The following is a 25,101-nucleotide window of genomic DNA, read 5'->3' on the forward strand; positions in this document are numbered from 1 at the left end:
CTCCCTCTACTTTTTAATTCCAAAGGACGGGTCGCTCAGGCCTATATTAGACCTGAGACCCCTGAACCAGTACATTCTTTCAGAGCACTTTCACATGCTCACCCTACAGCAAGTCCTTCCGCTTCTCAAGCAGGGAGACTTCCTAGCCTCACTGGACCTCAAGGATGCGTACTTTCACATACCCATCCACCCCTCACACAAAAAATACCTCAGGTTCACTGTTCAGGGGCAGCACTATCAGTTCAAAGTCCTTCCCTTCGGCGTGACAACAGCGCCCAGGGTTTTCACGAAGTGCCTAGCTACGGTGGCAGCACATCTACGGAGGCAGCATATACACGTCTACCCCTACCTAGACGACTGGCTCGTTCAAGCGAAGTCAGCCCAGCAATGTGCAAGCCACATGTCCCGCACCATTCACCTTCTTCACAGTCTGGGATTCTCACTAAATTACCCAAAGTCCCATCTCCAGCCCGCACACGTACAACAGTACCTAGGTGCGACTATAGACACACTGGCGGCCACAGCTCAGCCAAATTTAGTGAGGATCAACAGCATACAACTGCTGATCTCCAAGTTCAAACCCAATCACTCGCTTCCAGCGCGAGTGTTTATGCAGTTGATAGGCATGATGGCCTCCTGCATCTTCATAGTCCCGCACGCGAGGTTACATATGCGCCCACTTCAGGAGTGCCTAGCACGTCAGTGGAATCAGGCTCAAGGACAGTTGAAAGACCTAGTGTTGGTGAGCGGTCGGGCATACAACTCTCTGCATTGGTGGAATCCACAAAACCTTTGCAAGGGCCGACCGTTCCAAGAGCCTGTTCCGCAAATAGTACTGACAGCGGACGCGTCTCTCCAGGGATGGGGAGCTCATGTACTCCACTACACAGTGCAGGGACTATGGACGACACAACAGAAGAAGATGCACATCAACCTTCTGGAACTGATTGCAATCTTCCTGGCCATGAAGGCATTCAAAGTACATCTGTGCAACAAAGTCGTGTTGATCCGGACGGACAACATGACTGCCATGTACTACATACAGAAGCAGGGAGGAACACACTCTCCACAGTTCTCATCTGGCTCAGAGCATGTGGAAGTGGGCCATTCAGAGGAACATGTTCCTCATGGCGGAACACCTCCCTGGCAAGGACAACCAGATGGCGGATCTGCTCAGCAGACACAGCCACCAGATGCACGAGTGGGAGTTACACCCATCAGTACTCCAACCGTACTTCCAGCAGTGGGGTCATCCAGAAATAGACCTATTCGCGACAAGCAAACGCAAAATGCCAAAGCTTCGCCGCCAGATTCCCACATCCGCAGTCGCAGGGCAATGCGATATGGATGAACTGGTCCGGCAGATTTGCGTACGCTTTTCCCCCAGCGCCATTGATACCGCTAGTGGCCCGCAAACTCCGACAACACTCCCTGACACTCGTCCTAGTTGCTCCCACGTGGGCACGCCAGCCGTGGTACACCACCTTCCTCGAACTTTCCGTGGTGCCGCATCAAAGGCTGCGGATCAAACCCGCGCATTTGACGCAGAACCATGGAGAGGTTCAGCACCCAGATCCGCAACAGCTGAACCTGGCGATCTGGCTCCTGAAGTCCTAGAGTTTGGCTATCTCAACCTGCCACCTGACTGTATGGACATCATCAAGGAGGCCAGGAGACCCACTACCAGGGCTTGCTATGCAGCCAAATGGAAAAGGTTCGTCATTTATTGCGGTAATAATGACATCAACCCGCTAGACGCATCCATCCAAAACATCATCTGTTATCTCTTACACCTATACCGATGCAATCTGGCGTACACCTCTATACGTGTCCATTTGACCGCAATATCAGCCTACCTGCAAACCAGGCAGCACCTCTCTCTATTCAGAGTGCCTGCCATCAAAGCATTCTTGGAAGGGCTCAAACGAGTCATTCCACCTAGTCACCCACCGGCTCCAATGTGGAACCTCAACTTGGTCCTCACACGCCTGATGGGTCCACCCTTTGAACCTCTACACTCATGCGAGATTCAATTCCTTACCTGGAAAGTGGCCTTCCTAGTAGCGATCACTTCCCTAAGAAGAGTTGGTGAACTCCAGGCACTAACCGTTCAAGAGCCATTTATTCAGGTTCACGCCAACAGGGTCGTACTACGTACCAACCCCAAATTCATGCCCAAGGTAATATCGCAGTTCCACATGAATCAGACTATTGAACTGCCGGTTTTCTTCCAAAACCCACAAACTGTTGCAGAAAGGGCACTACATACACTAGATGTACGGAGGGCCCTCATGTACTACATCGACAGGACTAAACCATTCAGGAAGACAAAACAACTGTTCGTTGCCTTTGCCCCACACCACAAAAGTAACGCCATCTCCAAAGCAGGGATAGCCAGATGGATAGTTAAGTGTATTCAAATCTGTTATCAAAAGGCAAAACGCACATTAACTATTCCACCACGAGCCCACTCAACACGTAAGTTGGGGGCTTCCATGGCCTTCCTAGGAAATATTCCCCTGCATGATATATGCAGAGCAGCCACATGGTCCACTACACACACATTTACAAAACACTATTGTGTAGATGTGCAGTCAAAACAGCAGGCAGCTGTAGGACAGGCTGTTCTCAAGACACTTTTTCAGACCGCTGCAGCTGGCACGGGTAGCCGCCGCCAATAGAGGGCACTGCTATGTATTCTATGCACAGATATGAATTCAGCAGCCCACATGCCTCGAACTGAATATGCTACTTACCAGTATGCATCTGTTCTTGGCATGTAGGGCTGCTGACATTCATATCGCCCTCCCTCCTCCCCGGCGCCTGTCGCAGCTGCAGCTCTCAGAATTACTGCAAGCATGGTCATCACTTTCTGTATCTACTCCATCACTGCCACAATGGCGAAAAACAATCTGAGGATGGAGAGGATGCCCATGCGCACTGTAGTCCAGGGGAGGAGTCACCTATCCAAGGATACTTCGAAGACTCTTCCAGGACAACAACGTGCAAACATCCGGACCCAACACTAGGCGGCGATCTATGCACAGATATGAATGTCAGCAGCCCTACATGCCAAGAACAGATGCATACTGGTAAGTAGCATATTCAATTTGGGTGATACTCTGTATGCAAGCCACTACAAGAATGTATCCATTCTGTTTTCAGAATTTTGGATGTTTACAGGATTCTGATATTGCTATTTTGCCCAACCTAGCTAAGGCTGATTTCACCTGGTAGAGGCTCTAAATAAATCTTCTAATAACTGTATCTACTTTAATTGTTCTACTGGACCCTTGGTGGACAAAACCATTTTTTAAGATTGAATAAAGAAGGAATTTTCCAATATATCTGATTGGACTGATTTACATTGCACCGGGTGCTCCGTCCCTCTTCCTTTGTGTTGTATACCTCTACCAGGTGAAATAAGCCTTAGCTAGGTTTGGCAAAAAGTTAAATAGCAATATCAGAATCCTGTAAACATCAAATTCTGAAAACGGAATGGATACATTCTTGTAGTGGCTTGCCTACAGAGGAGTATCCAAATAAGAAGTTTCCAAATGTGTAATCTGTAAAAAAAAAAATATATATATATATATATATATATATATATATATATATATATATATACTTTTATTTTTTACTGGGACACAACGCATTGGTTATTGACGGAGTCTCTATCCCAGAATCTGGCTGCTGTATTTTGCAGAATTTGCATCCTCTTCTGCACCAAGTTTTAAGGTAATCCTACCAGGAGCAAATTGCATTAATTCCCCTACCCCCTTCTCTCCCCCAAGATGAGATTAAAGGCCTGGATCCGATCCTTTCTTGCTGTGGTTGGGATGAACAGGAACATGTTTCTGGTTCTCAAGACAACCTTTTGAGCATAGGTGTTTGATGTGCTCAGCAAAGGCCAGCAAAACCTCCCCAATATTCCATGCTTGCTGCACAGGTGAGGGTCCTGTACCCAGTGCTGCCTGTCTTGAGTCCATGTAATTTAAGAGAAAAATAACTGTCTCATTACTGTTTTAATCCCAGGAAGTGTGCGTTGAACTTCAATATTACGGAGACAGCTTTTGAAGTTGTGTAGGTTGGGGTGTGTGTATAATATATTTTTTTTTCTGATCCGCTGTGTAATTTCTAACTTGGGAGCGAAAAACCAAAGATTTCTGAATGGCATGGGCCAGCAATGTATAGATCGCAAAGTCGAAGCAGAGGGCGTGGTGATTAGCCCTGTGGGGTACCAACAAATGATGGCTTTGGGAGAAGATCTAAATTTAGAAAGCATCACTGTCTGGCCTTGTTAAAAGGAGGTAAACTTGACTTGTATTCTCCCGGAGATCCCGGCTGCCTGAAGTCTGTAGAGTAAAGTGGAGAGGGAGATTGTGAAAGGCTGCTGTGTCTAATGGTATCATGGCCGCTACTATTTCTGTCAAAATGCTTCTAATATCCTCAGTGGTTTTGGTCAGTGAGTCCTTTTTAAAGCCCGGCTATTTTTTATTTTTTTTGCTGTAATATTACACTGGTCTGACGGCACATTATGAATCTCTATTTGTCATCTTGGCAAAGTGGAAGAAGATAAAGGAGGCCCAAATATAGCATGTAGAGTAAGGCAAGTCCCGGAGATTTAACGTTGGCTGCTTTCCTCCTAATTCATGACCACCACCTGCTGCGGGGGGGGGGGGGGGGGGGGCGAGTACCCCTGCCAGGTTCAGAGGACCTGTCTGTTCAGGTAGAGACCAGATCTACATGAGCATTTGTTTTTTAATAAGTCTAGGAGAGTCTGGGAGCCTGCAAACTCCTCGGTCTTATCTTTTGAGTGCGAGTGGTTACCCCTGAAACTGGAATGCATCTTTGTGTGGGGGGGAATCAGTCCTGTTCCGCAGTGTAACATCTGCACCCTGCCCTTCAATGACTGAATGTGTAGCCCATGTTGGAACCCTGCTACCCAGAGCTTCAGCCACGTAGCCAATATACCTTAATTGGATAGGCATGTGCCCCTACCTCTTTGCTTGTCCTATTACATAGCCTGGGGTATGGTTTCTACCTCTAACCAGCTCCAATAACTTTGTGGCAACTGCAAGTTAGCGTGGTTGCCTAATAAGTTAAACCATGCAAGGGCTGTTAATATATCGTACAATTCATTATGGTGTGGTCACTGGTACAGTGACCATTTTGGTCTTTCAAATCTTCAACCCACTGCTCCCCTTAAATTCAAATCTTGTTGCGAAAGTACTGACTTAAAGACCCGAAGGCCAGGCTCCTTTGAGCCAGCCTGTTAAGTTGGCCAGTTTATCTTTTGATTCGTCTGTCGTTTTGTGGATTATTTTGGGGGGGGACCAAACTCTTGAGTGCCAAATTATCCAAACTGTTCTTGATGAACACCGAAGGTGACATGTCTGATACAATTTCCCTGTTATCTCTTTCAAGGTCAGACATTCAATACACAAGTTAAACATGTAGTCCAAATGAATTGATCTACTTGCCATACTTGCTGGGTCTGGCATACTGTGGAAAGTCCTCAGTATGTGGTAATGGTCAATCCTATGACTGTCCCATGCAGCGGCATTCCACTCAGAGGGGTCTTTGTCCCAGGTTATCACAAGAAGTCCTGCCAAACTGCTGCAACATCCATTCCCATAGTGAGAGCTGAGCCCAGCAGATGTGCTTTCTATTTAAGGGAACACTCCCTGGCTGAAGTCTGACAATCTGTGCTTCTCAGCTGTGAACAAGTATGCAGACTCCCATGGAACCTTAGAGGCAGGTTAACTACTATTCTAGTGTAGCACAAGTCTTTGAGTTTTAGGTTGCCTTAATTTCCAACCATGTAAGAAATGTTCATATTCTCATGGCTTTAGAGCTGTTTTAATTCTATTCATCTGTTCTTAGTCGCATACTAAGCAACGGGATGAGACGGAAAAAACCCTTTTTAAAGGTGTTTTTTAAAGTGCTGAACTTGTCTTTGTGATGCTCTAAAGCATGAAATTGGATTTGAATTACCACTGCATCCCTGGCCGTTCATAGGACTGTTAGTAACACGGACACCCCATCAACCAGTTTGATCGGTGGGGTTGTGTGGAGCTACAACAACCTGGACTTTCATGCTGCAGTGTTGGAGCACTGAACCAACTTTAGGCACCTGTGGGTGGGAAAGCCAACCATGAAGTAGTTTAGAGCCCTAGTTTATGCAACAGTACTTGCAGCAGGATCTAAACCGTGTCTCAAAGGACCGTTGCAGTATTTCTTATGAAGGATTGGCTAAACTTCTACCGCTGACATTACCTTGACAATTACTTGTCAAAAGGCTTGTCACTAATGGGTAAGATGTGAATGCAGAGTAGTTTCTTTTCTGTGCCTTCAGACCCTGGCTCTATTCCTTTTTGTCTGAGGGAAATGGGCCCCTCAAATTAACAGGGTTTAAACCTTGTAGGGACTGTTCCCAATAAGTGACACATCTCCACCAGGTATGCCTCTGGTGCTCGGAAGTTGTATCACTTCTCCAGAAGCTGTGAAAACTGCAGTCAGATGAGACCAAAGGTTATATGGGATTGTGAAGCTCTCAAAACTCCACCTTGTAACTGGTGTATGTCAAGAGGAAGGTGTCCTTCCTGCAGCATGTTGGTTGTAACCAACGTCTTTTAGTTGAAGTCCAAGCATGAATATGCTCCTTGATCAATCGCCAAGCAAGATGCTAGGGCATCAATGTACCAACCAATCTCATTCCTGAGGAGTAGAGTGCCTGTTCTGATGAACCCAGACGTTTAGGGTCCGCAGGCGACGCAGGGTCTTTGGGGAGTCTATGCTGGGCATTTTCGGCATGCTTCTGGATCTCTTTGGTAGGAGCAGTCCCTCAAGGATCCGCAGGGGCCTCCAATTGGGCTTTAACTGGCAGGTACTTGGTGCCAATTGAGCCTCTTGATCATGCCTCTGGTTCTGCACCACACTGCGGATCCATTGACCTCCCCATTGGAGGATCCACAACCAATAGTGCACTCTGACTCTGCATGTTGTGAACTAGTCCGGGCACAGCCTTTTGGCAATCCTTGGACACTTTGCCTTTATCACGCTCAAGACATTAAACCACACTTTTGCCTCTGAGACCAAAGCCGGATTTTCAAAAATGATAGTAATGGATTTGAACTTCAGTACGATGAGGACAACTAGTACGAGAATCGTGCCAGTATTCTCTGCACTTCTCCAGATACTGTTCCCTTTTGCGGGACTAGGGAGGGCAAGAGACTGAGGGCTGCGGAGGTCCTTGACCTGACGCTCCTGGCTATGAAAGTTATAACCAACATCCTTATGGAGCAGCAGCATCCAACGTCAGAACTTTGTGGTTCTTGTGTCCACCAGTAAGGTCAAACTCCTTTCCTATGAGGTTCTCCTATATTTCAGAACTACCCCATCTGGGTTTCATTACATAGCTTTAAGTCAGTCAATAGGCCATAAGATTCATATACATACATGTCACACATTAAATGAAGTTAACAGTATAAAAAAACTTTAAACTTTTTAAATTACTTCTGAAGAAGATCCAGGGTTGAGACATCCAATCAACAAGATCCCAAAACCTTTGAGCTTAGACTTCTAGGGCTACTCTGAATACTAGAAATTTCTAGACCACAGGGTAACTCTGTAATCCGGCTGCTCCTTTTGAAGCTAGATGTGTTTCATTCAAAGCCTTGTAATGGTGAAAGAAAATTGGGGGTTAGAATAGTACCCAAGACCACCTAGAATTTTGTAGGAATTAAATCTGGACTTGTTACCTTACCAGCTGAAAGCTACCTCCATCTTACTGAGTAATTCATGAGTCCAGAATACATTTTTGTTGGTCTGATATTGTAGGTTATAGTTTTCGATTCGTTTATTTCCTCTTCCGGGTATAGTCCTCAGGTTACAAACTAACATCAAATTGATAGGATACTGAAAGTATGCCATGAGGCATACTATTACTTTACCTTCAGCATTCCTGATATTCAAAGTTTAGTTTGTTTTGGTCTTTCTTGGAAAACCAGTAGAAGGGCAGTTTCTTTGCTATTTTGAAAGCAAGATCTTTGATGGGCCCAGGCCTGTCTTTATATATTCATCAGTCTTTATTCGAAAGTTCAAATTCATAAAAGACACAAGTATCACGTAAATACAAGTACAATAAAAGCACCCTAATGGATGCAAAGAACCATAAAATATATCATGATAAATATTAAAAATATGAATAAAAAGAGATTAAACAGTAATTCGGATGACGAGATGGTGGAATAACATATAAAAATGCGAAAAGTTAAAACATCAAGAGTATTCCGTGGCCCTACCAACAGAGCTCAATTAAGAACTAACAGAGTGAGCGTACCGATTTATTCCTTAGATTCCATGCCCAGCCCAGATATTTGGCAAGACAAATAGAAATAATCGGAAGGGTATTAGTGCGTAGGATCCTTAGGGCCACAAGACTACTCCTTGTGCCCAAAACCCTACACAATGGAGACAACCAGATACGTCGGTCAATATAGGCAGGGCAGACAAACAGGAAATGGCCAATTGATTCAGACTGCATGCCACATGCGGGGCATGTATCATTGCCAGCACTCGACCACCTGCTTGTAAGGGACCTGAGTGGCAAGGAACCTACTCGTAGCTGAAAATATAACTTCCTGTCACTTGGTTTAGTAATCAAGTCCCAGTAAGTTTCTAGGGCTGGAGTAACCTTTACCTCTAGGAACCAATTAGTCATCCAAGAACAATTAACTTGGCTCCAGGTTTTATAATCAAAATGTTCCCAATATAACATTTTCAAGGAGCTCTTAGAGGGGAATGTCATTGGATCATTCCACAGCCCCTCCAAACCCAGATCTACGAGGGCCACACGTATCTTCCTCAGCCAACCAATCTTATGAGAAGTATCAGACTTGATGACATCCAAGAGCCCCCTGGCATAGAAGGAGAGCTCCGGAGTAGACCACAACCTCCGCCAGTATAAAACCGGACGGAGATTGGCTAGTTCCAGAATAGCTCTCCTACCTAGATCGTATCTTAAAGGGACCAAGGGAGTACTCTGGGGAAGGCCTGTAATACTACGTAAAAATTTATTTTAACTACCATTAGTGGACTCAACGAGTCAAAACCCCATAGCTCAGCCCCATACAAGACAGAGCTTAAAGCCTTTGCCTCATAAACCTGGAGAACAGGTTTAATCGGCTTAGTAAGGGAGGTTTTGAACTCGTTGAGTAAGACCCCAGTGATCTGCCGAAGTTTCAGGGAGGTTGTCATGATATGCTTACTCCACTTGTTATCGTTGGATATGTGCATACCAAGATATATAAAACTTTTGACCTCCTCGTGGCTGGACATTCATGAAGAACTTCCTCGCTCTATATAACTAGAAGATGGATTAAAAACCATGAGTTTGGTCTTGGATACATTTACTTCCAGACCCTGGGCTAAACCGAAATCGTCAAAGACAGGGCTCTTTGCAGACCACTTGGCGTTTTTGACACTAAGAGTGTCGTCCGCAAACATCAATATTGGGGTAACTATCCCTGCCAGCTTGGGAGCATCTGTAGGAACACTAAGCAGAAGATCTACTATCCCGTTTATATACAAGGAGAAGAGCGTCGGGGCCATAGTACAGCCTTGGCGTACACCACGCTCCACTGGGAACTCAGGAGTAACATCATTAAAACCTCCCCATTGAACTTTAGCAAAATTGGACTCGTGTAGTCTCATAACCAGATTCTCAACTTCCGGAGAAAGCCCCAACTTTGCTAGAACAAGCCACAGCCTTGAGCGTGGGACTAAGTCAAAGGCAGCCCTTAAGTCAACAAAAGCAACAAAGAGGCTGCCTTTCCCCAGGGTCACAACCTTCCAATATAATTGGATAAAGCGAAAAACCTGGTCCACTGTGCTAATGGATCTACGAAAGCCAGCTTGAAATGAGGATAAAACCCCATTGTCCTCTTCCCAATCTAGTATTAAATTCAGGACCATCCTCCCAATGATCTTCTGAATTGTGTATCAGACTAATGGGTCTGTAGTTACACGGGAGGGCCTTGTCGCCTTTTTTAAAAAACGGAATAATGATAGCGCCCCCCCCCCCACGATTTTGGTACAGGGGCACCTTCAGCCACCGCGTTGGCCACTAGTGCAATGTACTTGCTCCAGCAAATTCTATTCTGGAGAAAGACATCAGATGGAACCCCATCAAATCCAGGTGCACATCCGGTAGCTACCGAGGCCAATACTATTAAGACATCTTTGGGGCTGAAAGGGCCTTTGTTGTAGAAGACGTATGAGATTGTTACAGAAGGAATATGTGAAAGGCTACAGGCATACTGAGGCTTAAAGTACTTAAGCCACTCGTCCTGAGCCACATAATTTAAAGGAATATCAGATGGGCCACCCCTATTCCATTTAATAATATTCCAAAACCTTCTAGAATCATTCCCATAACTGGCTCCCTTCAGATCTTGCCAAAAGAGCTCATCCCAATTCTCTTTGGCTTGTACAAGACATTTTTTGTAGGCCTGCCTTGCCAACTGGATGTAAATCCTATTGCCACTTGAGAGAGCAGCGGCTAGATTCGATCTTGCATTTCTACATTCCCTGTCATACCAGCGGAGCCGCCTAGGAGGGCGCTTATTAGTTTTAGTGACTGACTTCAGAAAATGTCCCTTTAATCCTTCAAAGAATAACTCATGTATGCCAGTTACTTGGGTCAAACCTTCAGCCTCTGCCCTGGATTTCAATGAGTATGAGTGAGGTAACTCGTTGTTGGCTTTCTGTTTGTCTAATGTGGCAGATGACCCATGCGGGCTCTGCCCTGGGATTTTGTCCCAGTGGACACAGCACAGCAGTATCCATTTGATTCCATTCAGGTTTTGAAAGAGCCTGGAAGACTTAGTAGTGGCTCCTTTACTTTGATTGGGCTAGTGGCAGATCCTTCTTACGCCACCTCCCTCCAGAGCCGACCGCTGTGATGGATGTCTCTGGGCTGGGGAGGCCACCTGGGAGCCATCTTGGAGCTCTGTGGAGTCTGGCCTCTGCCAGAGACCAGGCTGTTGGAGTGGAGGGTGATTAGCTTGGTATTTGAAAGCCTTCCTGCCAACCATCCAAGGGAGCCTGGTTAAAGTTCTCACAGACCACACTACCATGTGGTACTGCAGCAAGCAGGGCAGGGATCTTTGGTCCTTTACCAGGACACTGCACAACTGGAAGTGAATCAGGGCACTTCTCTGGTCGTGAACCACCGGGGGAATCTACACGAGTGGATGAACTCTGCTGCTTAGTGGATGACGAATGGCCTTTTAAACTGAAGATGGTGCAGGGCAACTTTTAGGAATGGGAATACCCAATCTCGATCTCTTCGCTGCCACAGAACGGCCAGTGTCAACACTTTTCCACTCTGGCCTTCTCAAGAAGGTGGACTCCTTCCTCCTAGAGTGGAGCTCTGGACTCCTGTATCCCTTTCTGCCAGCTTGATTTTTAGAGTATGGGAATGACCGGGCCCAAGTCATCCTAGTGGCTCTGGATTGTGTGGGGCACACTATCTCAAAACGTCTGCATAAGTATCTGTCCCCGAAACAGGAGGCTTTTGTTGCAGCAGGGAAGTCTTGCATCTGGGCCTGTGCAAGCTGCACCTCTGTTCAGGAGACTGCAAAGGAATCTACTGTTTTCGTGCAGTCTCAAGGGTATCTTGGTACAAAGCCTTCCTTTCTATCAAATGGATGAATAGTGTGCATCTCTTGTGTCCTGGAACTAACTGGCAACTATACTTCAAAGCTCCTTGTCTGATGTGACCGTCCGTTTCAACACAATTGCCTTTTGAATAGTTTATATATTTTTTTTCTATGCTGCCAGTGAGTGACGTCAAAGCCCATTTTCAATTCACTGAATGGTGGTTTATTTTATTAGGACCAATGAGTCGCCTTTAGATATGGGACTGGAAAATTGAAGAATCCTGATTCTTGCCTATGGATAGTCGTTTTACTCTTTGAAGATTAGTTACGATCCAGTCATGAACACTAATTTAAATATGATCAGAGTGAAATGCACACGTGTAGACCAGTCTCCCACGTTCTCTCCTCCAACTATCTATGTTGGAGTTAATATTTTGCACTTGTCTTTACGCTGCATAGTATTTTGAAGGATTGGAATTGAAGTCTGACCCATGATGAATTACATTGATCTTGTGTGCTAATTTTGAAAGGGCTACCAAAATGAACCAGTAACTCATGTTTAGATCACAAGGTTCTGTAGGTTTAAAGTGTTTGGTTGTTCAGCTGTGAAGGACCTTAATTTGTGATTGCGCTGCTAGCCAGTAGCTTAACTTGAACCTCGTCATTTACACCTTGTGAATGCTGTAGTGTGCACACTGGTCTCATTCTTTTCAGCACTTCATTGTAGAGCTCATCTTGTGCTTCTCCTCAGGTGAGTGTAGCGATGGGGTGTGCCACCCGTAATCGCACCGTGGCGTTTGCCAGCACTTTCGCAGCCTTCTTCAGTCGCGCATACGACCAGATCCGCATGGGTGCAATCTCCCAGTCCAATGTTAACCTCTGTGGCTCGCACTGTGGCGTGTCTATTGGTAAGTCAAGCAGAAATCTTGTAGATTTGGCATGGTTCAACTTTGGGGGCGGGGCGACGGGTGCACCTTCCAACCGCTGTATGTACTTTTAAACCTCGATGGGAGTTGCCATGGCAAACTGTTCAATCGCACCATTTCCCCACTCCGTTGCACAAGAATGGTCAGAAGAGGGGTGATCTTCTGAGGCCAAGCTTTGTTAGTCAGTGCTGTTTGACTGGGCAGTCGAGGTTTGACTGGGAGAAAGTAGTAGTTGGCGCTTGGGATGTTTGTTCTGGGATGCTCTCCCTCAGCTGGGGTAGGTGGAGAAGAATTCTTCCTTACTGGGACCTGCTTTGCTTCTCTCAGGTGAGGACGGACCCTCTCAGATGGCACTGGAAGACTTGGCGATGTTCCGGGCTGTCCCCACGTGCACGGTCTTCTACCCCAGTGATGCAGTGTCCACGGAGCATGCTGTTGTTCTGGCCGCCAATACCAAGGTAACTGTCCTGTATGTGGAAGGGGTCTTAGTCTATAATAACCTGTCCTGTTCACTCGAGCAGCTGGTTTCACCTTCTTCTTTTATCCAAGGGTATCTGCTTCATCCGAACGAGCCGCCCCGAGACTGCAGTCATCTACTCCCCTGAAGAGAAGTTTGAAATTGGACAAGCAAAGGTGGGTGTACAATAGGCTTTTGTACCTCCGATACAGGGATATTAAATAAGCGTGTTGGCATCAGGCAGTAAGTAAACTGGGTATGCACTTTTTTCTGTGCTTGTATGTAAGCGGCAGGGTCATTTCGACTTTGAGGACGTCTGCTGTAGCTTGCATATATGGAAGGCACTGGTCGCAGCAAAAACGCATGCATCAGGCGTCTTTGAGGGCTTTTTTTTTTTTTTTTTTTTGTACTGAGCTCCAAGAAGCTGACAGACTGCAGATGCACCCTAACTCTGCATGGATCCTAGTTATGATTTTGGATGGTGCACTATGCGGGGATTTACAGCGTGTCCCAATGTAAAGTGCTACATGATAAATTAATAATTGGAAATGTAGGACAGCGGCTGCATTCTATAATAGACCTATGACTAGACCCCACACACTTGATAGATGGACTTGATTAAGAAACTAAAGAACTGTCCTGAAGGTGGTTGCTTGTACCTGCATACCTGCTGAAACGTGCATTGACCAATTTTTGGGGGGGAAACCCAGATCAAGATACATCCGTTAAGTCCCAAAAGAATGGTGGTCTTGTGGTGGTAAAGATTTACATTCTGGGAGTGTGACGGACTAGTGCATATATATGGAGTGTATGGGAGCAATGTAAAAGTGAATGATCTGTGAGTAGGGTGATTAACGAAGTATAGTGTGGATTTGGCTTTCATGTACGGTTTTATAAATGTATGCATTTAAAGCACTATCAAATGTATGTGATATATGAGAATAAGAAATTGCTATAAAACGAGTCTTGCAAAGTGAAATAAATAATTGGGGAAACAAATGTGGGCCTCCATGGAGTATTCACTCCACGGATCAATGTTGATGGGTTGACGGGAGGTTTAGACTGTTGCTGAAGCAATTGGTATAGCATCCGCACTAAAGACGTGTGACTTGGGTCGGCCACCTCTAATGCACTCTTGGCTGCACGTCTTGCAAGAGCTCTAGGTCGATGTACTGACTTTCCTCCCTGAACACTGACAACACTTACAGTCTAACTGGGTTAACTGCCTTGACTCCTCGGAGATGGTGCAAATAGTTTGTGTTCCAGCACTCTGTTGTAATGCAGCACAGACTTCAGAATCTCACTTACATGGGTCTAGGGTGATTGCAAGGGGATGCTTGTGTGTAAGTCTCTATGGGAACCTAATGGAAGCATCTGGCCTATGCCAGTTACCTCCGCTCACTCGCCATCGGGCACAGCTCATGGACTGCAGACTAATAGCTGACTGACCACCTGAGGCTGCCCTGCCAGCAATGCCCTAATGTGCTGCGGACTTTTCTCCACAGGTTGTCCGGTCAAGTGACACCGACCGAGTTACCATAGTTGGAGCTGGAGTCACTTTGCATGAGGCCCTGGCGGCTGCCGATCAGCTTGCCAAACAAGGTTCGTGACACATGGATTAATATGCATTTCCACCGGTTATATATTTGGATTGGGCAGGAATTTTGGAGCAGTGTTCTCTTAATGCGGCTACTACATTCTGTTTGATTCTAGGGGCTGAACAATGCAGTTTGCTCCATTCTTTGGGGGGGGGGGGGGGGATGCAAGTTTGTAGTTTTCTGGATGATGGAATACTAATACCCTAGTGTTCTGCAGCGCGGTGTAGTCCATACCATTATATTTCACATCTTAAAGACCCCTTAAATGCTTTTGTCCAACCCCATCAATGGGCAGTATCTGAGTAAATTCCTGTAAACGTGACTGTAGATGTTGTCTTCATGCTAGACTTTCCTTAATTTTCCTCCGGGTGACCTGGGCTGGTGCACTGTGCTCCTGAGTCCCAGATAGGCTGTGACTGTGTGCTCTGTTCAGAGGGAGGCCTAGTCTGGCAGTGCAAATTCTACTATTCCAGTTGGAGCAGGGCAGGGGCTAATTTACACATGACTTTTCTGTCTGCTGTAGCACATTGGACACCAAATGTTGACTGGAATGAAGAGATTCAGAAACTGAACTCAGTCGTCAACACCCCCCCCTCCTCCTAAGCTGTAATACTAACAGTAAAGGTGATGTCTCGTTTTTTTATATAGCGCAAACTCTACCGGAAGATATTCGTGCTTTACATGAGCACGTTGCATTTGTTTTAGGCACTAGGATTAAGTGATTTTCCCTGAATTGCAAGATGTTTGAGCCTCCCACCAGAGTCGAACCTGGTTACCCTGCTTTAAAGTCTCTCTAGCCGTTAAGCCACATTCTTATGACAGATCTTGCAATGCTTCTCAGTAGCAGAAGCCCTGTTACCCATTAATGAGGCTTTTTTTTTTTTTCCTCCCATGGCTGTATGGGACCATCCCCTCCCCTTGCTTTCAGGCCCAGCAGTCGGGTGGTTAGCAGGACACTCTTCCTAACCTGGGTGAATCACATTTTCTGTCCCTCTTAACTGGAAAGTCTGGTAGTCTAGCTTCTTTCTCAAAGCAACACTTGAATGCCTTTCCTTCGGCACTCCCGACAGACAAACTCTTTACTATGGGCTGTGAAGTCTGGTAGTCTCACCCTCTGTATTGCTAACACGAACTGCCTGCAGAGCAGAATGTCCAGATCTTGTGGTAACTGGCAAAATTCCAGATGGTCAGCTTCCTGGACTCCAGTCTTTTACCAGTTTCGTCAGTGACTGGATGTCTAACAGATGCCGAAGTGCAGTCTGGACACTGGTTTTATCTGATGGCATCGGGAGGCTACCATCCTGCAATGCCAAGCTTGGCTGTGTTAAACTGGCTCTTCGGGAGATAATCTAGGCAACACACCTGGAGAGTGGTTCTGTGAAGGGTTACTCGTTGGAATGCCATTCCATCATTAAACTTCAGTGGTTATCTAGGGCAGTGGTTCTTAACCTTTTGGCTTCTGTGGACGCCTACTTAATCATTATTGTAAGCGGAGACCCTGGCCAGAGCAATTTTGATTACTTGACTCTAAGCAATACACAACAATATATTCTTGAGTTCATTTTAATGGGAAGGTTGAAGACTTTCTAAACTCAGTTAAGGCATCAGGCGGCCATACTATAATCTTTGATGCACTGTCCCACAAATCAATCTGAGGATACCAACTTAATTTTTAGCCTCTAATTTCAGATTTCTAACTTTAAGAAATTTTTGACCTTTTCAATTTAGCTTGTTTATCTGCACTTTATTGGTGGCACTATTTTCTATCACAGGTTAAGAACCACTGATCGAGGTAGTTTGAGACCGCCTTTACAGCCAATCCAGATAGCTCAAATTTGCCACCCCTTTTGTGGTGGGTACAATCTTTGCTGGTCTTTGCTAGCTCTGCCTCAACGGCACTCTTTGCCCACACCCTTTTACTATTCTTCATTGCAGGGGTCTCCAACCTTTCACCAACAAGAGCTACTTGTGTTCAATAACCATCCCAAGCTACTAAGTGTTGTACACCTGAGGCAAGATTACATTAGCCTCCACCCTATGCTGGATTTTCAGTCGTGATCACCTCTATGCAGGATTTCCAACAGTACTGTAAAAAAGGCTTAGTCAATTCAGAATGCCACTACAAGCTTAATATAAAACAGCCATACTTGCAGTGCCCCCAGCATTAAGGTAATACTGCTAATACGTCTCCCAGTGCTGTATAGTTTCATTCAAATATCCGCTATAAATATACTTTGGAAATTATGGCTTCTGAAAACACCTTTTCATATCAAATACACTTAAATTTTAGTGTACATATATTAATTCAACCAAACCCTAACTAATTTAGTAGGCTGTGCTGCCCACATAAGAGCTACTCCCAGGTAGCTGGTAAGCGTCTAGTATCTTACAAGCTACTCGCTAGAGAAGCCTATCCTATTGGAATTGTTAGTGGTGAGCGGGGTGGGGGGTCGTCTTTCCACTCATTGGAACACTATCCTAATGTATTTCTGGATCCTCCATAGAATAAGCTATATCCTGCCCTTGGTCTCTTGGAAATTTCAGGATGTGCCCTCCAGCGCACGCCCTCTGTTCTGGTGACTCAAGACTTGGCCCTGCTGAACAAAGGGGTCCTAGAGGCACTCCATTTGGAAGCAAGATTCAAAAGATTCTACTGGTTTACCACTTGTCCCCCAAGAAGTAGGGAAATCTAGGACCATACTGGATCTCCACCCTCTGAATTGGGTCATGCATTTGGACCAGTTCAAAACTCTGCTTGATTTTAATTTGGCGGACCGATTTCTCCATGACCAATGTTACTGAAATTCTGTCTGCTGTAAAAGTGCCATAGGAAATAATGCTTTGTGATACAGTGGATCAGGTTTGTCCTGTCCACCAGACTTTAAATTCGGCTCTCTGGCCAAGACTGGTTTTGCTGGGAATCAATGACTATTTGACGCTGGAAAGATTTTTTTTTTTTTTTCCATCCGAAAGATGCTACCTAATGCTACCTAATGTTGCCATTTGTATGGTAAACCAGGTCATTACAAAAGTGCTGGTAGTCGTGGTGGTGAATTGTCCACTAGCTAGTCAAAGCAGAGTCTCCAGCGCGGTTTGTGAACCTTAAGCACATCATTTCTCCTTGGCTTGGGCAGTGACGGGTGAGAATTGGGCTGTTGAAGGGGGAGCACGGGAGAATGAATACCCACCTTCAGTAATAACTGAAGCCTTAAAGTCACTTAATCGGAGCTCAACTCCCTGATAGCTACAGCATAGCTGATGGGCTGAACTGGGGAGGCTGTGTAAAGTATTTATTCAGTATCTTAACAGTAAAAAGGCTATGCGAAACCAACTGAATTGGAAAGAGTAAACCTAAAGTGAAAAATCCACCATGGGGTACAGAAGATATGAACTTGAGTAGAAATGGCTCTACTAAGCACCAATGAGTCACTGCAGACCCGGATCTAGGTGCAATTTGAGGTTCGCTGTGACGGAGCATGCATTGGATACACCAAGCAGGTTTATTCCGGTAAATTATTTTCTTTTCTTATGACAGAGTCCCAATCCACCACAGGAGTATGCTTCTAAAGTCCCCAGGACCTAAGGGGAGGCCCTTGGAGACTCTCAGGGTGTCAGGCAGAGGCCAACAGCAGGGTCCAGTCCAGGTCCTGTTGCCACTGGTCAACTGCATTTCCAGGCAAAGGCCTGTTGTATCCTGATTACTTAAACCGGTCCGCCTTATGACTCTTTCAGTTTCCTCCCACCTCTGGTCACTGCAGCATGTCCTCAGGGGCGTAACAGGCCCCCGCAGTGCGGGGGTGGGCCTGAGCTGCAGGCCCCCCCAGCACTGTACTCTGGCCTGAGCTCCAAATTAAATCCAGAGCGGGGGCCCCTCTGTATACCTTGCAGGGGGGCCCCTTCAGCTTTCGTTACGCCACTGCATGTCCTGTCCTCTACTGATCGTGCTCAGGTCCAAGCGTGTTCAGAAGTGGGTCCGAGAACTATTGTTTCTGTCCGGCACTAGCTAGTGGGTGAGAAATAATCCTGGGCAAACTCCACCTAATGGGGTACACATTCCCTGGGCCAACTCTACCCACTTTGGGTATTTTCAAGATGTTGAAAGTCTAGAACCAAACTTGGGCTGGGCGTGTGGAGTGTCCTATGGTAGTGCTTGTTCCCTAACATATTCAACACTAAAATGCAATTTGAGGCATCTTCTGTATCCAGACAGTGAATCCACAATTGACTTTATCCTGGTCTCTTATCTTTAAAATGTCCCATGGTTTACATGTAAACCCAGCAGACCTGTTAGCTGGATTTGACACCTTGGTGGCAAAACAGATGACCATAGCCCTCGCTGTGTATTGTGAGGTTCAGATGAGTACTTGCTGCCCAGTCAAGTCAGCCTATTGTTCCTGGGAGGTATCTCACACCCATTCAGTGTTAATAACTGTCTGAGAAGCTAAAGCGTCCATGCAAATTAGCTTCCAGCAATTTCAAGTAGAGACATTATTTTCTTTAATAAGGACCACCACTGAATAGGGTTTTTAATGATTTAATAGTTAACTTTTTCAAGCTGGTCCCATTACTGAGCTACAGTATTGTTATATTAATCTGCACTTAAGTTTTAAACTTGGGACGGCTAGGTCTGCAACAGTGAAAATAGCTTCTGGGTTTTAGGATCTGTTAATATTCAATTTCTCAATGTCCTAGTTTTAAAAGCCATGCATCCTGCCTTATGGGTCAAGGCATACATAGGAGGGAACATACAAATATTTGACAAGTCGAATAGCCCTTTTCATGCCTCTAGAATGGTAGGCCTGAAGCAATGTTTGCGTTGCTGCTGTAATGGATGGCCTAATGGGTGCAGTAGTCTACTAGTCGTATTTAATGTCCAGTCCCTGGGTACACTTTGAAACATACACTAGGGACTGATCAGTAGGCTGAATATGCCAATTCAGCACCAAGGGGTAGCACAGGTGTTTTACTGCTGGTTAGTAAGGGGGAAAGTGCACAGTTCTAATGTCAACAAAAGGGGCAAAATCTGGAGTGACTGCATAAAGGCGGGATTCTTTTTTCTTTCCAACAGGAAAGGTGGAAAGTTCCACCTCCCAACCAGAAGGTAAACTCAAAGTGAGAGTACTTGAACATTTACTCGAAGGCTTTTCCTCTTTGGAGGAGAATTGCAGATATTCAGAGGATTCTGATTCGACTCCTGTTTGTCCATTTCTTGCCATGCTTGATGCTGCATGAATCCTGATGACTCTGCACCCCATGGTTTGAGGGCTTGCATTTTGCATGCAACAGTGGCTACAGCATCTACAGAGCCATCTGGCTATGGTACAGATCCTTTATCATTTCACTGTATCTGCACTGGTTGATGCACTCTTCCCACCCTGTGGCGGGGGTGTTATCCTTCCAGCGTGGAAGACCAGCTTTTTAATCCTGCTTTGTTGTCCTATTGCAGAGCAGCAGTTGGCTACAATTATTGTCAGTTTGACTGCCTTGTTTTTCTCGACCAGCCATCCCAGTTTAGATTGCCATGTGTGCCTGCTAAAAGGTTTACTTCACTCTTCCTCAGACACCATTCATTGTTTCTAAGCTGGATTTGAATCTTGTGTTGACATTCTTGGTAGCATCTCTATTTGAGGAGATGTACAGTTGTCTGGTTCAACTTCTCTCTGAAAGTCCTACTAGAGATGGCAATTTCAGACTGTAGAGTTGCACAACTTGACAAACTATACTTGGGTAGAAAACTAAGCTTCTCCTTTGTACCGGCCAATCTGTCCTAGCCACGGATTTGCCTTTGAAGTGAGCCTGCCAGTTAATTAGCATTCAACCTTTCGTTAACCCTCATTAGGTCAAGCCTAGCGCACATGTGCTGCTCTGAGGCTTCTTGTGAGCACTCCACTTCTCTGTTTGGGTCTGACTCCTCCCACACATTGGATTGGCCTCTGCATGTCTTTCAATAATGAAAGCATGCAAATGGCCACCTCCTTTCCAATGTGTCACTCCCACAGCGATTTGCTCTCGAGCAGTGGTGTGCAGAGTGGCAGCTGCATTCCTGGTAGGTCACGTGATTTTGCTCGTTTTAAATGCTGCTGCAGGATCCCATTCTGCACCGTTTTTTTTCTCTAACCCCCCCCCCCCCCCCCCCCCCCCCGCTCCCGACCTCCAGTGCAGTTAAATTCCCACGTTTCCTCTTTTGTCGGTGGCGTGGGACCTTGTGAATGCATCGGTTTGCTTGCCTCCCATAGGCTCCATACCCTGTAATCTTATGAGAACATCTGAGTTTTGTCTTTCACCGTTGTGAAGCCTTGGTGAGCAGTGACAAAGCTAGCACAAGCAGATTTAAAGTAGGTATCCTGGGCTTATTTCCACATATCTATTTTAGCTGTAACACAAGTAGAGCGCTTCCGTCCGCCAAGTATTCGGTTTAAAATCTGACCTTGCCTTTTTGCTTTTCTGTTAATGTCTCAACGATGAAGGAGAAAATACTGTGTGTGAAAAGACCAACCTAAGGTCAAGGTGCCTGGATACATAGCGAAACACATCACTGATTTTTGAGTGTCCAATAGACCAGGAATATTTCCGTCATCAAAAAATATAACTAATTTGGGAGCGATTTTCAACAGTGCGGTCTTGTTCCTTCCCAAGAGACAATGCAGTTGTCTTTAGTGGTAACGTACAGTCCTCACAGATATGGGGATGCTGCTAATCCTAACTGTATGGGAAAAAGGGGGTGGTGATGGACAGTTTCTGAATGATGCAGAGTACTCTTACCAAGTCAAGAGATCATGGTTTTAATCCATCACCGCTAATCCTAACTGATCATCCGGTGGATTGGACAAGAGCCCTGATGAGGCACTTTGATTACGCAGACATCTACAGACGGCTCTCGAACTTCTTGAGCGACTGCGGGGTTTACAAAACCAGTATTAAGTTGTGTTCTGTGTGGAAATTTAGCCATGCTGCACAGCATCCTGGATGCTGTTCAGCGTGGCTACAAACCATTGGCAAAGCCAATAGTCCTAAAGGCGACCCCTATTGCCTTTGCCAATGCTTGTTTTTCTATGGGACAGAGCAGCTACGTACGGTGGATCCTAAAGTGTGCGCTGTTTAAAACCTCAATTTCACTTCAGACGGTTATCAGCTCTTTGCAAAAGCCAAAGAAGCGGCATGGCTGATCCTCTGCATCATTACCTACTTCAACTTTGCCCAAAGACCCTCGTGTGAGAATTGGTGCCCTTAGTGTGCCACCGCCCCACCCCTCATGCATATGACATGGTAGTTGACCTATGCCTGGTGTCCACATCTACATCGCTTAGTAATTTTGCTAAATACTACTGCTTTTACGCTCTGGCATGGCGATGTGTACTTCACCAAGGTTGTGTTCTGATTTCCTTGGTTTTTATGCAGTACTCCCTCCATCGAAGTTCTTTGATACCCTATTAAGGTTGGAATCTCCAAAAAGAGGTCTTCGTCAGAAAAGGTTACTTGCCTTTTGGTAACTGTTTGATTTTTCTTGATGCCTGCCTTCCCTTCACCCCTAAAGGAGTGGTGCCCTGGGTAAGTTCTATAGTATAGAAACATGTCGCGTACAGGACTGCATAAAGGCTGACATTGCAGGCAAGTGCAGTGGGTGCGCTGCTGTAGAGGGCAGCTGTGCTACAGGACTTTCTCAAAGTAAGTGTGCGTTTACTGTACAATGCCTTCTGGTACGTGGCAAGCTTTACATTTCATCAGATGCTTGTACAGATACTGCCATCGTTTTGTTGCCACGCCGAACCAGACCTGTGTACCCAGATGAATGATGCCTAATGTCAGCAGCACAAATGGGACCATTACATTTAACGACGGAATTAAAATAATTGGGTGACGGCTGTGGCTGTTAGCCACTCGTGATAAATGGCCATACACTTTTGAAATTTACCTCACTCGGAGTCGTGGCCATATCCTTTGTTCTGTCGGTTTATAATCGGGGCTAGGGCATCCTAGATTGCAACAATGATTCCGTGGGAGGGTCCCTGGGTTCTAGTAATTAAGTTGGGTACCACTGCTCTAAGACTTTTGTATTGCAAATAGGCTGAAAGGCAATTCCACAGCATTTCCTTTCCACTCAGTAGGAATTCCTGGCCTGCTTTTGACTTCTGATCTGTGATTAAGAAAATAATTTGGTACTGTCCATTTAACTTCTAGTCCTGTCTGTCTCCACCTATAATCATGCTATCTCTCACTTAAGGCTGCTGGATGTCACTTTACATGTATTCTGTACACACAACATAACTCTGTGCCTACAAATGCAGAAAGATTTGAAGGTATGTTCGGTAGCATGTTTCTCCTTTTACACAGCATAGACTATGGATTAGAGCTGCCCATTAAACCTAAAATGAACACGGACAATCGAGAGTTTTGTGGCCAAGCGACGCACGCGACATACTTACATTTTCTTTCCGGGGGGGGCGGGGTGGTGGGTTCTGCAAGTGCTGAATACTTATGATTGCAGAAGCAGCTGACCTTTGTGTCTACTGTGGAAGGGGCTGTGATTTGCTTGGTGCTTAGTGTTACTGCTGTCTTTCCATAGGTACTAACGTGCGCGTGGTAGACCCTTTCACCATCAAGCCGTTGGATGCAGCGACCATAATCTCTAGTGCCAGAGCCACTGGAGGTCGAATCATCACTGTGGAAGATCACTACAGAGAAGGTAGGTGCCTTGCTTGGCCTGCAAATATAATGCTTGCTTTACAGCACTGCCAAACACTAGAAGTAACTGTACAAGAGTTGTAGTGGATGGCCTCTTGTCGGTGACATTGAGTCTCACCAAGTAGTGACCCAGAAGGGTGTAGGTATTTGCCATACCAATTTTTTTTTTTTAATCTCTGAAATGTCATGCAGCTCTTCAGTCTAATGTCTTAGGCCCTGTACCATAGCTTCCACTTTTCACATACTTTAAAATGGGAATCTCGCGACTGGCCTGACTTTGGAACCTTTACTTAGTTGGTTTTAGAAGTGCGGACCTACGAGGCCATGTCATTGTGTACGCCTTTGCAACTTGCTTGACTTGAACATTGATTTGGGAAGCACAACGTTCAGGATTGCCTCTAACATGTGCTCTTTCGTTTTAGGAGGCATTGGGGAGGCTGTGTCTGCAGCAGTTTCTGGAGAACCTGGAATCCTTGTTCAGCACCTTGCTGTGAACCGCGTGCCACGAAGTGGGAAGCCTAATGAACTCTTGGACATGTTTGGCATCAGTGCCAAGTGCATAGTTGAAGCTGTGAAGGCTACCTTTGCAAACTGAAGGCCTTTGATTTGGTGTTAAGGAATGAGGCGTCTAGTTTGGCAGTGGTGGCTGCTAGAAGGCAATTATGGTAGTCCCTGTTGTAAATGGCAATGTCCAAACATTTCTAATTTTTTCAGATGAAGGATTATATATACTGTAGGCTATTGTGGAAGTTGAACGGAAATTGGTATTAATTCAGTGGTTCCTGGCTAATGTGACATGCTTTAATGTAGCACTCTGCTGCCCTTGATTTCAAGCTTATCCAAGCACTTAAGGATGAAATACTGACCATTCCACAGCTATGTGCATTGAGGATAAAACGAGAAACGGGGAAACCTAGCTAGCAAGAATGGGGTACTTTCTGGACACCATACGCTTGTTAATAGGATGGCTATATTAACAAACAGTACTGTTTGGTCCTTTGGGATCAATAAAAAGCCTTTAATCTGACAGCCACATTAGCTTTTCTCCTGAACTCATCAGGGGTTTTTTTTTGGAGGGGGGGGGGGGGGGGGGGAGAGAATAGAAGGCAATTGTAATGCTTTTGTTTTACATACCAGTAGCTTAAATGACATCGTTCCTTGCTCTCCTTCACAAGTTTACCTTTCTCGTTTTCATGGACCAACCATAGCAAAGGTGCTCATTCTGATGACCCTATAACAGAGGGAACATTGGGTCTTTACTTGAAGATTATAGAAGGTAGTGACCATTGGCTACTGTTCACACTATCATTTATGAACATGTATTCTACTAGCTCTGAAGTAATTTGGATCCATGTTCAGTGACCAATGTTTGATGGACCACACAGTGGCTGCTGCACTTAATGTTACACTTGCCATTAAACCTAATTACTGAACCCTCATTTGCTTTGTGTGCTTCTTGCTTGACTCTGCAGCTTAACCCCTTCAGTGCCCATGACGAGCTGGACTCGTTATGGGCTGCGGTGGCGCTGTGCCCATGACGAGTCCAGCTCGTCATGAACTCCGCCCGCTAATGCAAGGCGCGGCACTGGGCGGGGAAAGGGGCGGGCATGCAAGGGGTTAAAAGGAATTTTGGGCTTATTTTGCTTGTTCATTCTAGTCTGGTGTTGTACAATCTTTTGGTCCTCATCCGCCTTGGTCCTGTTACAATATAATCCCAATCATGTGGGGCACAAACATTGGCTAAACCAATAGGTTTCTGCAATGTGAGCTAT

At 45.6% G+C, this 25,101-nt stretch overlaps 1 protein-coding gene across 1 annotated transcript in view; it reads left to right on the forward strand.

The window, feature by feature from the left end:
- Positions 1-24,768, forward strand: part of TKTL1 (transketolase like 1) — an 80,359-nt gene extending 55,591 nt beyond the window's left edge. The window contains exons 9-14 of the mRNA XM_085629748.1: positions 12,418-12,574; positions 12,920-13,050; positions 13,142-13,225; positions 14,555-14,651; positions 23,211-23,330; positions 23,752-24,768. Coding sequence (XP_085485874.1) covers positions 12,418-12,574; positions 12,920-13,050; positions 13,142-13,225; positions 14,555-14,651; positions 23,211-23,330; positions 23,752-23,924 — 762 coding nt within the window. The 3' untranslated portion in view covers positions 23,925-24,768. The remainder of the gene's footprint in view (positions 1-12,417; positions 12,575-12,919; positions 13,051-13,141; positions 13,226-14,554; positions 14,652-23,210; positions 23,331-23,751) is intronic.
- Positions 24,769-25,101: the final 333 nt, after the last annotated feature.

The sequence above is a fragment of the Triturus cristatus genome, chromosome 10 (genome assembly GCF_964204655.1).
Source record: "Triturus cristatus chromosome 10, aTriCri1.1, whole genome shotgun sequence".
Taxonomy (NCBI): domain Eukaryota; kingdom Metazoa; phylum Chordata; class Amphibia; order Caudata; family Salamandridae; genus Triturus; species Triturus cristatus.